The sequence below is a fragment of the Gigantopelta aegis genome, chromosome 10, assembly GCF_016097555.1.
Source record: "Gigantopelta aegis isolate Gae_Host chromosome 10, Gae_host_genome, whole genome shotgun sequence".
NCBI classification, from domain to species: Eukaryota; Metazoa; Mollusca; class Gastropoda; order Neomphalida; family Peltospiridae; genus Gigantopelta; species Gigantopelta aegis.
In genome coordinates, this window is record NC_054708.1 from 80691196 (window position 1) to 80704333 (window position 13138).

The window sequence follows — 13138 nt, forward strand, 5'->3', positions numbered from 1 at the left end:
TCCATAATTCGCCGTACAGTATATATAGCCTAGTATCGTTTGGGGTTTAAAAAAGAAGAAAGATAGAAAGAGAAAAGGAAGAAAACAGAAAGATAAAAAAGAAAGAAAGAAAGAAAGAAAAAATAACGATTGCTGAACGATTCACCAGTAGTTTTAATAAATATTTATATTTTTGTTTTGCTAAATAATATTATTTATTTTCAGTGGATCCTATCTTGTCTTGGCACCAAATAAATTGCGATTGGGAACTGATCATGACGTCATCATTGTTATCAACGGACTACCACAGGCGGAAAGCGACTTCCGGTTGTATTTGTCTTCCACCCACAAACCTCGTTTCTCAGAGACGACATTTCGAGTGGAGAATGGTGACTGGCCTGCTTATTTAGTAACGAATATTTAACATGCAAACATCCAACATACACTTAATACTGGAAGGAATTTTGAAGCTGGCCGTGTGATGTAAAAATAAATAAATCACTAGAAAGGTTCTACATTACTGAGTAATAATATTTGTTTATTGCACCCACAAGTTATTTTAAGCTAAGTGATATCTGGGCCATTTATAATACAACACAAAAATTTCCCATTTTTATACTAGTATATGATAATGACAGTCAGGACGCAACACACACAATCGCCAAATTGATAGTGTTGACAACATAAGCACGACGATTAACACATTAACAGTTCTCTATCTCATCCTCACCCCTCTCTCGTCCTCTCTCTGTATCTCCCTATGTCTGTCTGTCTGTCTGTCTGTCTGTCTGTATCTCTCTCTCTCTCTCTTTCTCTGTCTGTCTGTCTGTCTGTCTCTCTCTCTGTCTCTCTCTCTCTCTCTCTCTCTCTCTCTCTCTCTCTCTCTCTCTCTCTCTCTCTGTGTGTCTCCCTGTCTGTATGTCTGTCTGTCTGTCTCTCTCTCACTCTCACTCTCACTCTCACTCTCTCTCTCTCTCTCTCTCTCTCTCTCTCTCTCTCTCTCTCTCTCTCTCTCTCTCTCTCTCTCTCTCTAGTTCTTTTTTCTTTTGGTTTTCGTATGTTTGTTGTATGGATTTTACTTAATTGTTTATCGGCATGTTTGTTGTATGGATTTTACTTAATTGTTTATCGGCATGTTTGTTGTATGGATTTTACTTAATTGTTTATGGGCATGTTTGTTTTTTGTTTTTAATATATTTATTTGTTTTGGTGGAGGTGGTTTTATTATTATTTTGTTTCCAACAGAAATATATAAATTGTAATTTTAGGTGAAGCCAGGAAGGTGAATGTACGCGTGGACGTGGACGATATTCCCAGCCCCGGGGACATCCGGGTCGTCTTGACACTGGAATCAATCAGTGGAGAGATCAAACACCAGACTGACATTGCCGTTACCAGAGTCTCTGGGTACATCTTCATACAAACAGACAAACCCATCTACACGCCGAGACAGCGAGGTATTCTAGCAACAGACGGACGGACGGACAATGAGGTCGACAGACAATCTGACTGAAAGTAGATCTTACTGCCAACAAGTCATATATGAATCTGTTAGCAGATCTGATATTAACCAAATGCAGTATGTCTCCAGGTGAAATTCTGTCACGAAGGCCTGTTTAATGATCGCTACATGTATGTTAGGACTGCTTTGTTTGTACGAATGACAAGTTATTTGAATACGGGCTAACACTGGACGTTTTCAGATATACTTACGTAAATATCATAGGTGGAATCGACATTAGATCTGATTTCATTGAGACTGGACTGGCTGATAGACAGAACGAGATATACACGGGAAAATGTATATACAGAAAGACATACAGATACACAGACATGTAGACAGGACATTCACAGATAACAGAACACAGTTAGACGTCTTTCTGTTATATTTAAATAGCAAAAATATATTACTGTCGTAATATGTATGTATTTTGGAGACGGCCTAGTAAGTTGTGTAACTTCTGCCTAATCCATTTGTTCTTTAAAAAGCAATACAATATGTTTCAATCTAGTTAGACGTACATACAGATAAACTATAAATGCAGACAGATTAATAGACAGACGTACGTTTTCATTGTGATATAATAAGGTATTCGTGAATACAAGTACATATCATGTCACATGTATATATTTCATTTCCAAAACTTGATAAAAGAGGCGAACATATCTATTTTCGTTGTATATAATATTCCTCCCTTCTGGAACATTGTAAAGGGAATTTTAGAGACTATTATTAACTGATCAATGTATGTTTTGAATTTCAGTGAAATATCGTATAATAGCACTGGGCGAGGATCAACGCTGGGCACCATGGCGGGTTCAGATTGATATTATAGTAAGCAATGGAATTTCTAAGCTAGTACTAATTCTACGGTCATGATTGATCCCCCCAAGGATCTGTTGGTGTAAGGGGCGTGTCTGTTAAGTGTCTATGGGCGGGGGTATATAAATGGTATACAGGGGCATGTCACAAAAGTGTATAGGGGGTATATGAGTGGAATAAAGTGGCATATCAAATAAATATACAGAGGCATGTCAGAGAAATGCACAGGGGTGTACATGTATATGAATGGTGTATTGGGGCATATGTGAAGAGGTACAGTGGTGTGTCTATAGTATGTACAGGGCCGTGTCATGGAAAGGTATAAGCGCGTGTTTGAAAGGTGTATACGGGCGATCTGTGTAATGTGCAGGGGTGTGTCTGAGTGGTCTACAGGGGCGTGTCTAGGAAGCGTACAGAGGTATATCTGAGACGTGTTCTTAGGTGTGTATCTGAAGTTTAAATGGTAACATTATATAATGCGTTTTTAAATGCATGTCTACTGGATGCACATTTCCCATCAGCACCACCAAAACAACCTCTAACATCTCCACTACCACTATTATCCTCATCACTATCACCATTGCTACCACCAGAATCGTTATCATTATCTTGAACACCACATATTATGGGTAATCATCATCATCATTACCACCATCACCACCACAATCATCACCATCATCATCATCATCGTCGTCAACATTTCAACAACAACATCATCATTTTCACCAACAGCAAAATCCATATCATCATCATCATCATTATCATCATCATCATCACCACCATAACCACCACAATCATCATCATTATCATCACCACCACCACTATCATATCACAATCATCAGCACCATCATCATCATCATCGTCATCATCACAACATCATCGTCATCATTAACAACATCATCATTTTCACCATCAACAAAATCCTTATCATAATAATCATCATCATCATCATCATCATCATCACGACTAGCATCATCATTATCACAGCTAACACCATCGTCATCATAATTAGATGATGACCAGCAATGTTATCACCATCAATACGATGTTGTTTTCTTTCAGAATCCTCGAGGCATTGTTGTTGACAGAATAACACAAACACCACAAGATGCATTCAACGGGGCGGAGTTTCCCTTGTCACGTGATCCGATGACAGGCACGTGGAAGATTAGCGCCACCTACGATGATCAGGTAATAAGAAAAATCACCCCAATATAATCGATATAGACTTTCTGCAGGAATTACATTTTCTTCAGCCTGTCTTAGAAACATCCACCGGGGAATCTCGGAGAATGTGCCTAAGACAGGCGTGCTTGAAACTTCAGTGGATGTAAGCACGAGTCAGATGGTTGATTGATTGATTTTATTAATGTGTAACTGCGTAAATTACCGAGTGTAAAGCTTATGTGCTAGTTTGTTTTGTTTAACGACACCACTAGAGCACACTGATTCATTAACCATCGGCTGAGGGATGTGAAACATTTGGTAATCTTGACGCGTAGTCTACACAGGAAACCTACTACATTTTCCCACTAGCAGCAAGGAATCTTTTATATACCTGTCCGCACTGGGTTCATCTCTCAGTACCCGTTCAATTCAGCTGAGTTCAAAAGCATTCATTTTGGCTTGAGTTTTGTAGCTACTTCCAATTAAGGTTAAATCATGCTATGCTGGGCACGCACCTCATGCCTTAGCAAGATATTAGTGAGAGAGAAGTCGGTGATATTAACCAACAGCTTGTCACCAATTCCATAAAGCGCAGTTTTCGTGGGAGGCCAATACCAGGTTGCGAACCCAGTACCTACCAGCTTTAAGGACTGCTGCTCAGTCAAATATTAAACCTCTAATATTCATCTTTGTACAAGACTTAGAACCCTAACAGCTGAGGTTTGTGTTCATAACAGCATGCTTAAACATTAATTGGACATGAACATATAGATACAGATGACAATGAATGAAAAAACCCAGAGAGAGAGAGAGAGAGAGAGAGAGAGAGAGAGAGAGAGAGAGAGAGAGAGAGAGAGAGAGAGAGAGAGAGAGAGAGAGAGAGAGAGAGAGAGAGAGGGGGGGGGGCATTTTAAAGTTTACATTATGTGTGTATCTGTGTTTGAATGTTGATGTGTATGTAGCGTGAACTGGGCATACATACAGTGATGTTGTATATATAATAATATTATAATAAATCATTTATGTCAACTATGGTGACATGGGTGCAGGAACATTACTGAATTTCGAGTAAATAACTCATTGGACTTCAACGGAGTTTAAACTTGTACAGGCCAACACTAACCTGGTGGTCATGGACTTATCTGCATTTGTTTTGGTGGTCTGATTAAGTATAGTTCACCATCACAGCATGGTGACATGGGATTCGGTGGTGTCTTTTGTGTTAAATATTGTCTGAAAGTATGAAAGGAAAGCAGTAAAGGTGGTGGGCAGGGCTGATTGGTGTTAAACGCAAATGGGGGGTGGGGGGTGGGGGGGGGGGTTGAACCCTCTTGTTTCTCTATATTGACATACAATATATGTATTCAATATGTAATTTTTATATTTAAAAAAAAACTATATTAGACAGCGCCATGCGGCTAAGTGAGGTGAGTCTCTTTAATACAGGACATTAACACTTTTATTTGCAGGTTGACACAAAAAATATCATCACCTTTGACGTCATGGAATACGGTATGTATTTCATTTAGATAAACTGGAATACCCACTAAACATAAAATGCAATCGCCCAGCTTAGTGTAACCTATTAATAAATCCTCCCATCACAAAAATCCTCACCACAAAAGAAATAGGAAAAAGCAACAAAACCAATGCAAAGAAAATAAAATACTTTTTTTGACATAACACACGCTCGCACGCAGACACCTATACATACAACAAAACAAGGGAGACACCCCCACCCCCCCACCCCCCCACCCCGCCCCCGAAATTTCAATAAAATGTTGATGTTACTAGACTATATTACTGTGCCCATTCTATCCCAGGCTGCAAACATTAGCAAACCTTTAACTCTTTAAAACTGTAAAAATATTAAATGCATTGTTTTATATCATTGAAGTTCTGCCACGATTCGGACTGACATTCTCTTCAAGCCCGGCCACAATATACGTGGAACAAGAAATGACAAGACTAACGTTGACTGTGAGAGCAAAGTGAGTACTATTAAAACCGTTTTCAATTTTCCCGGGGTTTTTTTGACATGGTATTGGCGAAGGCGTGGAAAATAGGTGAATTGCGCGCCGCTCATGTTGAAACACTGTTAAAGTGACAGATCCTGGTTTCCATACTACGTCTTATTTTTCACTAGTAACGCCGTTTTCAACAACTGAAACACTGTTAAAGTGACAGATCCTGGTTTCCACACTACGTCTTATTTTTCACTAATAAAGCCGTTTTCAACAATTGAAATAAGACATTACTGATATTTCATTGTTTAAATTATCCCTTTGTGTACGTTCGAAGTGTTTCTGCTCATCCTAGTGTGTGTGTTTTTTGTGTGTTTTCTTTGTGTGTTTTTTTTTTTTTTGGGGGGGGGGGGGCGGGACGTAGCTCAGTTCCATTCAGTGCCCCACAACTGGTGTAACAAAGGCCGTGGTATGTAATATCCTGTCTGTGGTATGGTGCATATAAAAGATCCCTTGCTGCTAATCGAAAAGAGTAGCCCATGAAGTGGCGACAGCGGGTTTCCTCTCTCAATATCTGTGTGGTCCTTAACCATATGTCCAACGCCATATAATCGTAAATAAAATGTGTTGAGAGCATCGTTAAATAAAACATTTCCTTCCTTCCTAGTGTTTTTAATACCATGAAATGCATTTTTCATATTTAAAAAAATCACTTACCTCTGAGAAGTAACGATATTGTCTATTTCCTCGTTTTTATGTCACAGACTTTTGTTTCACTCTATATTTTAACTTTATCCAGATGTGTAGCCCGAGTACTCTGACTGTAAGAGAGCTAGACGGACATTTGGACATAAATACGCTCTCATTACAGCCAGAGACCAAGCTATGTATTTTTTTGGCAATTGCCGACAACCAAAAAGTTGTCAAAGATTTCCGCTGTAATACCACAACAATCCTATGTTTGACGTCAAATAAATTTACATCGACCATTTTCGAGTTACTTGATTAAAACAAAATCAGATATTAATCACTAATACACACACTACAGAAAGAAACCCGACAGCACCCACATTCAGCTAAGCTTCGGCAAACTCCGGACAGCAGAATTCTAAGTTCGCCGACCTATATCGTGACGTTGCGTCACATGATCGCCCACACAGCCATTCCATCTTCCAGGGGCCGTCTCAAAACGACAAGTGCCCGACAATCACAAAAAAGTTTGTTTTGTGTAACGACACCACTAGAGCACATTAATTCATTAATCATCGGTTATTGGATGTCAAATATTTGGTAATTTTTATCATAGTGTTAGAGAGGAAACCCGCTACATTTTATCATTAGTAGCAAGTGATGTTTATAGGCCTATGCACTATCCCACAGACAGGATAGCACATACCACGGCCTTTGACATGCCAGAGTGGTACACATGCCAAGCAGGCATACGACTCGTAGATGAAATACTTTTTTGACCTTGAGAAAACGTGAATGTAATATTGTTTGTGTGTGTGTGTGTGTGTGTGTGTGTGTGTGTGTGTGTGTGTGTGTGTGTGTGTGTGTGTGTGTGCCACTCTCTGTCGCTTTGGTGATTGTCCACAGCCCAGTGGTAAAGCGCTCAATGGATGCGTTGTCGGTCTGGGATCGATCCCCGTCGGTGGGTCCATTGCGCTATTTCTCGCTTCACCCAGTGCACCACGACTGGTATATCAAAGGCCGTGGTATGTGCTTGCTAGATCACTAATGATAAAATGTAGCGAATTTCCTCTCTAACATTATGATAAAATTACCAAATATTTGACATCCAATAGCCGATGAATCAATGTGCTCTAGTGGTGTCGTTACACAAAACAAACTTTTTTGTGTGATTGTCGGGCACTTGTCGTTTTGAGACGGCCCCCGGAAGACGGAATGGCTGAGTGGACGATCATGTGACGCAACGTCACGATATAGGTCGGCGAACTTAGAATTCTGCTGTCCGGAGTTTGCTGAAGCTTAGCTGAATGTGGGTGCTGTCGGGTTTCTTTCTGTAGTGTGTATATTAGTGATTAATATTTGAATTTTTTTTTAATCAAGTAACTCGAAAATGGTCGATGTAAATGTATTTGACGTCAAACATAGGATTGTTGTGGTATTAGAGCGGAAATCTTTGACAACTTTTTGGTTGTCGGCAATTGCCAAAAAACAAACATAGCTTGGTCTCTGACTGTAATGAGAGCGTGTTTACGTCCAAATGTCCGTTTAGCTCTCTTACAGTCAGAGTACTCGGGCTACCAGATGTGTTGCAGGTTTGTAGATTAACTAAACTTAGTTTTGCTTACAATGAGGTTTAGGTATATATTTATTTGATTTATATAAGCAAATTTCGCGTGCAATAATATACATGATGATGTTCTTTATGTAGGTATGTGTACAAGCAACCAGTGAAGGGCTCAGTAAAGCTGGATATACTTACTATGGTGAACAATGTGACCTGCTACCTGATGACAAACCTAGGAGGAGAGGTAGAACTGATTTAACTCTTACGTTAGGCAATGTTGAATGGGGGTCCAACTATCAGAATTATGTTGTAAAAACGATTGATTACTGCATCTAGAACTCAGTGTCATATCATGTAGTGTGTTACCTGTATATTGAGGTTTAATGAGAGTTGCTTCCCTTTTTTAGAACCCTCGAACTTGAAAGTGGTAATATTTCAAATATTTGTTAAAATACTTATAGATATTAAACGAGCTTCCATTTCGTATCATGTTTATGTCTCGAGTGAAATAAATGTCAGTTGTCACGAGCTTTAGCGGGACGTAACACTTTAATATGAACCAAGATATCTTAACCATATGCGTAATGATAATTATTTCTTGTTTAGATAAATATCATCACTGGGGATATTTTATTCTTCTAAGGAAGAAAGTAAAAGGAAATTGTGGTTTAATTTCTACATAAGCTGATATTTGTAAAAACAATAAGCTAATATTTGTATATTCGGTTATGAAAAAACAATAAGCTAATATTTGTATATTCGGCTATGAAAAAACAATAAGCTAATATTTGTATATTCGGCTATGTAAAAACAATAAGCTAATATTTGTATATTCGGCTATGTAAAAACAATAGGCTAATATTTGTATATTCGGCTATGAAAAAACAATACGCTAATATTTGTATGTTCGGCTACGTAAAAACAATAAGCTAATATTTGTATTTGTATTGATCGTAAGCCATTTCTATATAAAAATTATTTTGAAAAAGGAATTGTTTTTATAAACGACCTTATTGACAAAAAAGGTGATATTTTAAAATATGATCAGTTTATAAAAAAATACAATATATCCACCAATTACATTAGCTATGCTTCGTTAACAAATGCAATAAAAACGTACATATATAGTTTAGATGATTTGAAAGATAACAAATTTAAAATGGTTAATAACCCAATTCTTCCATTTAAACTTAATCTTTTATTAAAAAGACAAAGAGGATGTAAGGATATGTACAACTTATTAAACTCTAAATCCATAACTCCAAAATCGCAAGCTAAATACACCAATCAAGGTTTTATCTTTTCATCAAGTGAATGGGCAGAATATTATTTACTTCCATTTCAGAGCACTCAGGATTCAACATTAATATAGTTTCAATATAGGCTAGTTCACCGAATCTTAGCTACGAACACTTTCTTATATATTATTCACTATGTTGAGTCAAACATGTGTAACTTTTGTAACAACCATCCAGAAACCATACCACATCTATTTTTCGAATGCTATAAAGTTCACAACTTATGGGTTGCAGTTCAAAACTGGATATTGACTCAGACTGGTATTATAATTAATGTCAATAAAGATAATGTTATCTTTGGTATTATTAATAACGAAAAATCTAACTTCCTTAACTGGTTAATTATTAACATAAAATATTATGTTTATGTAATTAAGATACAAAAAAAATATTTAGAAATCAAAGTTGTTAAAAATCTGTTGAAGCAAAAGTTTGAAATAGAAAGATTTATTTTATATAAAAATTGCAAATACGAAATGTTTAATAAACAATGGGCTCCATGGGCTAATCTATTTAATGATAACGATTAAATGATATATATATATATATGATGTTAGCTTAAGTTTGTTTTTGTCTATGGCTTGTTTGGAGATAGCGGAAAACAAGAAAAATAAACATACATCTCACGTATAACGTTATCTCGTCTTCTACCTCTTTTTCCTCTTTCTTATCGTCTCTCTTCTCTTTATAATATCCCAGATTAAACCAATTACATGTATGTATATTTACTACTCTTGTACCCACTTACATTGATGCCTTTTTGTATATATGTATGTGTGAAGCTATGTATGTACATATGTGTATGTATCGGAGGACATCCGGGTACGTGTGTATGTATTTGTTTGTGTATGAATATATGTGTTGTATATTTATAATATGTACAACAGTGATTTGGGGCTCCCATCTCTGACTCTGCTATGTTTGTGATCTGGGACAATTAAAAAAAAAAAAATAAAAAAAAAAAAAAAAAAAAATTGTATATTCGGCTATGTAAAAACAATAGGCTAATATTTGTATATTCGGCTATGTAATAACAATAGGCTAATATTTGTATATTCGGCTATGTAAAAAGAAGAGGCCAATATTTGTATTCTCGGCTATGTAAAAACAATAGGTTAATATTTGTATACTTGGCTATGTAAAAACAATAGGTTAATATTTGTGTGCTCGGCTATGTAAAAACAATAGGTTAATATTTGTATGCTCGGCTATGTAAAAACAATAGGTTAATATTTGTATGCTCGGCTATGTAAAAACAATAGGTTAATATTTGTATGCTCGGCTATGTAAAAACAATAGGTTAATATTTGTATGCTCGGCTATGTAAAAACAATAGGTTAATATTTGTATGCTCGGCTATGTAAAAACAATAGGTTAATATTTGTATGCTCGGCTATGTAAAAACAATAGGTTAATATTTGTATGCTCCGCTATGTAAAAACAATAGGTTAATAATTGTATATTCGGCTATGTAAAAACAATAGGTTAATATTTGTATACTTGGCTATGTAAAAACAATAGGTTAATATTTGTATGCTCGGCTATGTAAAAACAATAGGTTAATATTTGTATGCTCGGCTATGTAAAAACAATAGGTTAATATTTGTATGCTTGGCTATGTAAAAACAATAGGTTAATATTTGTATGCTCGGCTATGTAAAAACAATAGGTTAATATTTGTATGCTCGGCTATGTAAAAACAACAGGCCAATATTTGCTTGGCTATGTACAAAACAGAAACCACAACCATTAGTTGTGAGGTAATCAGAGAGACCCGTACATGTTGATACAAGCCTAATGATCTACACGCAGAATAGGGACTTGTTTTCTTTTACAGTTGGATCAGTCAGGGCGTCTACAGATACACGTGGACAGTGCGACGTTGGCGAAGACAATCGAAGAGAAGTACGACCACTGCGACAACAGCGACGGGTACGACTACGACCCGGCGTACGACCCGGTCCAGCTGGAGGTCGACGTGACGGCCACGGAGAACAGGACGCGGCACGCCGTCAGCAAGAGGTTCAAGTCGGCGCTGGTGACCTTGCAGAGTCTGGCTGTGGAACCGGTCGACTTCAGAAACTACTACAAACCAGGCGTGGAGTACCACTTCAAAGTTAGTTAGTCACCGTATGAGTTCAAAGTTAGTCACTGTATGAGTTCAAAGTTAGTCACTGTATGAGTTCAAAGTTAGTCACTGTATGAGTTCAAAGTTAATTAGTCACTGTATGAGTTCAAAGTTAGTCACCGTATGGGTTCAAAGTTAGTCACTATATGAGTTCAAAGTTAGTCACTGTATGAGTTCAAAGTTAGTTAGTCACCGTATGAGTTCAAAGTTAGTCACTGTATGAGTTCAAAGTTAGTCACTATATGAGTTCAAAGTTAGTCACTGCATGAGTTCAAAGTTAGTTAGTCACTGTATGAGTTCAAAGTTAGTCACTGTATGGGTTCAAAGTTAGACGTTGTAATAGGTCAAAGTTAGTCACTGTATGATGTCAAAGTTAGTCATTGTATGAGGTCAAAATTAGTCACTGTATGAGTTCAGTTAGTCACTATATGAGTTCAAAGTTAGTTAGTCACCGTATGAGTTCAAAGTTAGTTAGTCAGTGTATGAGTTCAAAGTTAGTTAGTCACTGTATGAGATCAAAGTTAGTCACTGTATGAGTTCAAAGTTAGTCATTGTATGAGGTCAAAGTTAGTCACTGCATGAGTTCAATGTTAGTTAGCCACAGTATGAGTTCAAAGTTAGTTAGTCACAGTATGAGTTCAAAATTAGCTACTCACCATATGAGTTCAAATTTAGTCACTGTATGAGATCAACGTTAGTCACTGTATGAGTTCAAAGTTAGTCATTGTATGAGGTCAAAGTTAGTCACTGCATTAGTTCAATGTTAGTTAGCCATAATATGAGTTCAAAATTAGTTACTCACCATATGAGCTCAAATTTAGTCACTGTATGAGTTCAAAGTTAGTCACTGTTTGAGTTCAAATGTAGTCACTGTGTGAGTTCAAAGTTAGTCACTGTATGAGTTCAGAGTTAACCACTATGAGTTTTCTGTCACTATCATTTTCTCTCCTTTCACTGTCTCTTTATTACTAGACCCTCTTTCTTCATCCATCTATTTTTCTTCTGTCTGTCCGTGTCTATCTCTTCTAGGTAGGCCCCCATATATTTATTATATACCATTGTTAATTTGCATTAATAATTTACGTGGATGCTATACTCGGTATTTTTAATTAAGTAATTAGTATTACATAATGATACTGATTTAGATTAATATTACGCTGATGCTATAAACATGATTTCTCCTTGACGTTAATGTTAGTTTCAATTGTGGTAACAGGTGAGAATCGTTTCTAATGGAAACCCTGTAGGTCAGCGACAGGTGCAGTGCAGCGTTGGTGATCACTCACTACAAGGAACGACAACCTCGTCTGGGATTGTTCAATTTGTTTTTATGCCTCCACCTGGAGGCTCGTTCAAAATTGAAGTCACGGTAATAGTTTTAATTCAATCATTTCAAATAACGTATTGTAATATATGCAAATTGAGAAATACATGTACCTTCAGTTTGCAAATGCTTTCTAATTAAGAAATCATTTCAAATATTTTATAATCGTGAGATGCTTTCAGTTTTATAAATCATTTCAAATACTGAAACCTTCACATCTGCAAACCGAAAAAACTCTAAAGCAAAACTAAAACCAAACAAATATACAAAAGCAAAACACAAAAAAACCAACAACAATAAAACAACAAAAACAAAGTAAAACAAACCACCAAAAGAAAACAATAGTAAATTATTTAGAATGATACATACAAGTTAATTTTTGGAACATGTAAAAATGCATTATCGAAGTTAGATAAAGTTATTTTGGGTTAGCAGTGGATACTGTTAAGTTTAATAACACAGTATGAGGAAAGATGGTGTACTTTTAATGGAAATAATAACGAGCCTTTGCATAACTCCCACATATTTCTTGTGTGTAAAATGTACACTAACGTGAAAAAAGTGTTTCTTTTGTTCTTTTATTAATAAAGTTCCACATGTACCACCATTTATAACTTTTGTTAAGCTGATGTCATCTACAAATAATCTACTGCTGTTGAATTTATCGATGTTTTATTTTTATATCATGTATCTGTGACAAG

At 36.5% G+C, this 13138-nt stretch overlaps 1 protein-coding gene across 1 annotated transcript in view; it reads left to right on the forward strand.

Annotated features, from left to right (window-relative positions):
* Positions 1-1348: 1348 nt before the first annotated feature.
* LOC121383845 (complement C3-like) overlaps positions 1349-13138 on the forward strand; it is a gene marked incomplete at its 5' end in the record, with an annotated part of 58134 nt that continues 46344 nt past the window's right edge. The window contains 8 exons of the mRNA XM_041513942.1: positions 1349-1436; positions 2244-2314; positions 3365-3493; positions 4939-4981; positions 5367-5460; positions 7832-7931; positions 10823-11101; positions 12330-12482. Coding sequence (XP_041369876.1) covers positions 1349-1436; positions 2244-2314; positions 3365-3493; positions 4939-4981; positions 5367-5460; positions 7832-7931; positions 10823-11101; positions 12330-12482 — 957 coding nt within the window. The remainder of the gene's footprint in view (positions 1437-2243; positions 2315-3364; positions 3494-4938; positions 4982-5366; positions 5461-7831; positions 7932-10822; positions 11102-12329; positions 12483-13138) is intronic.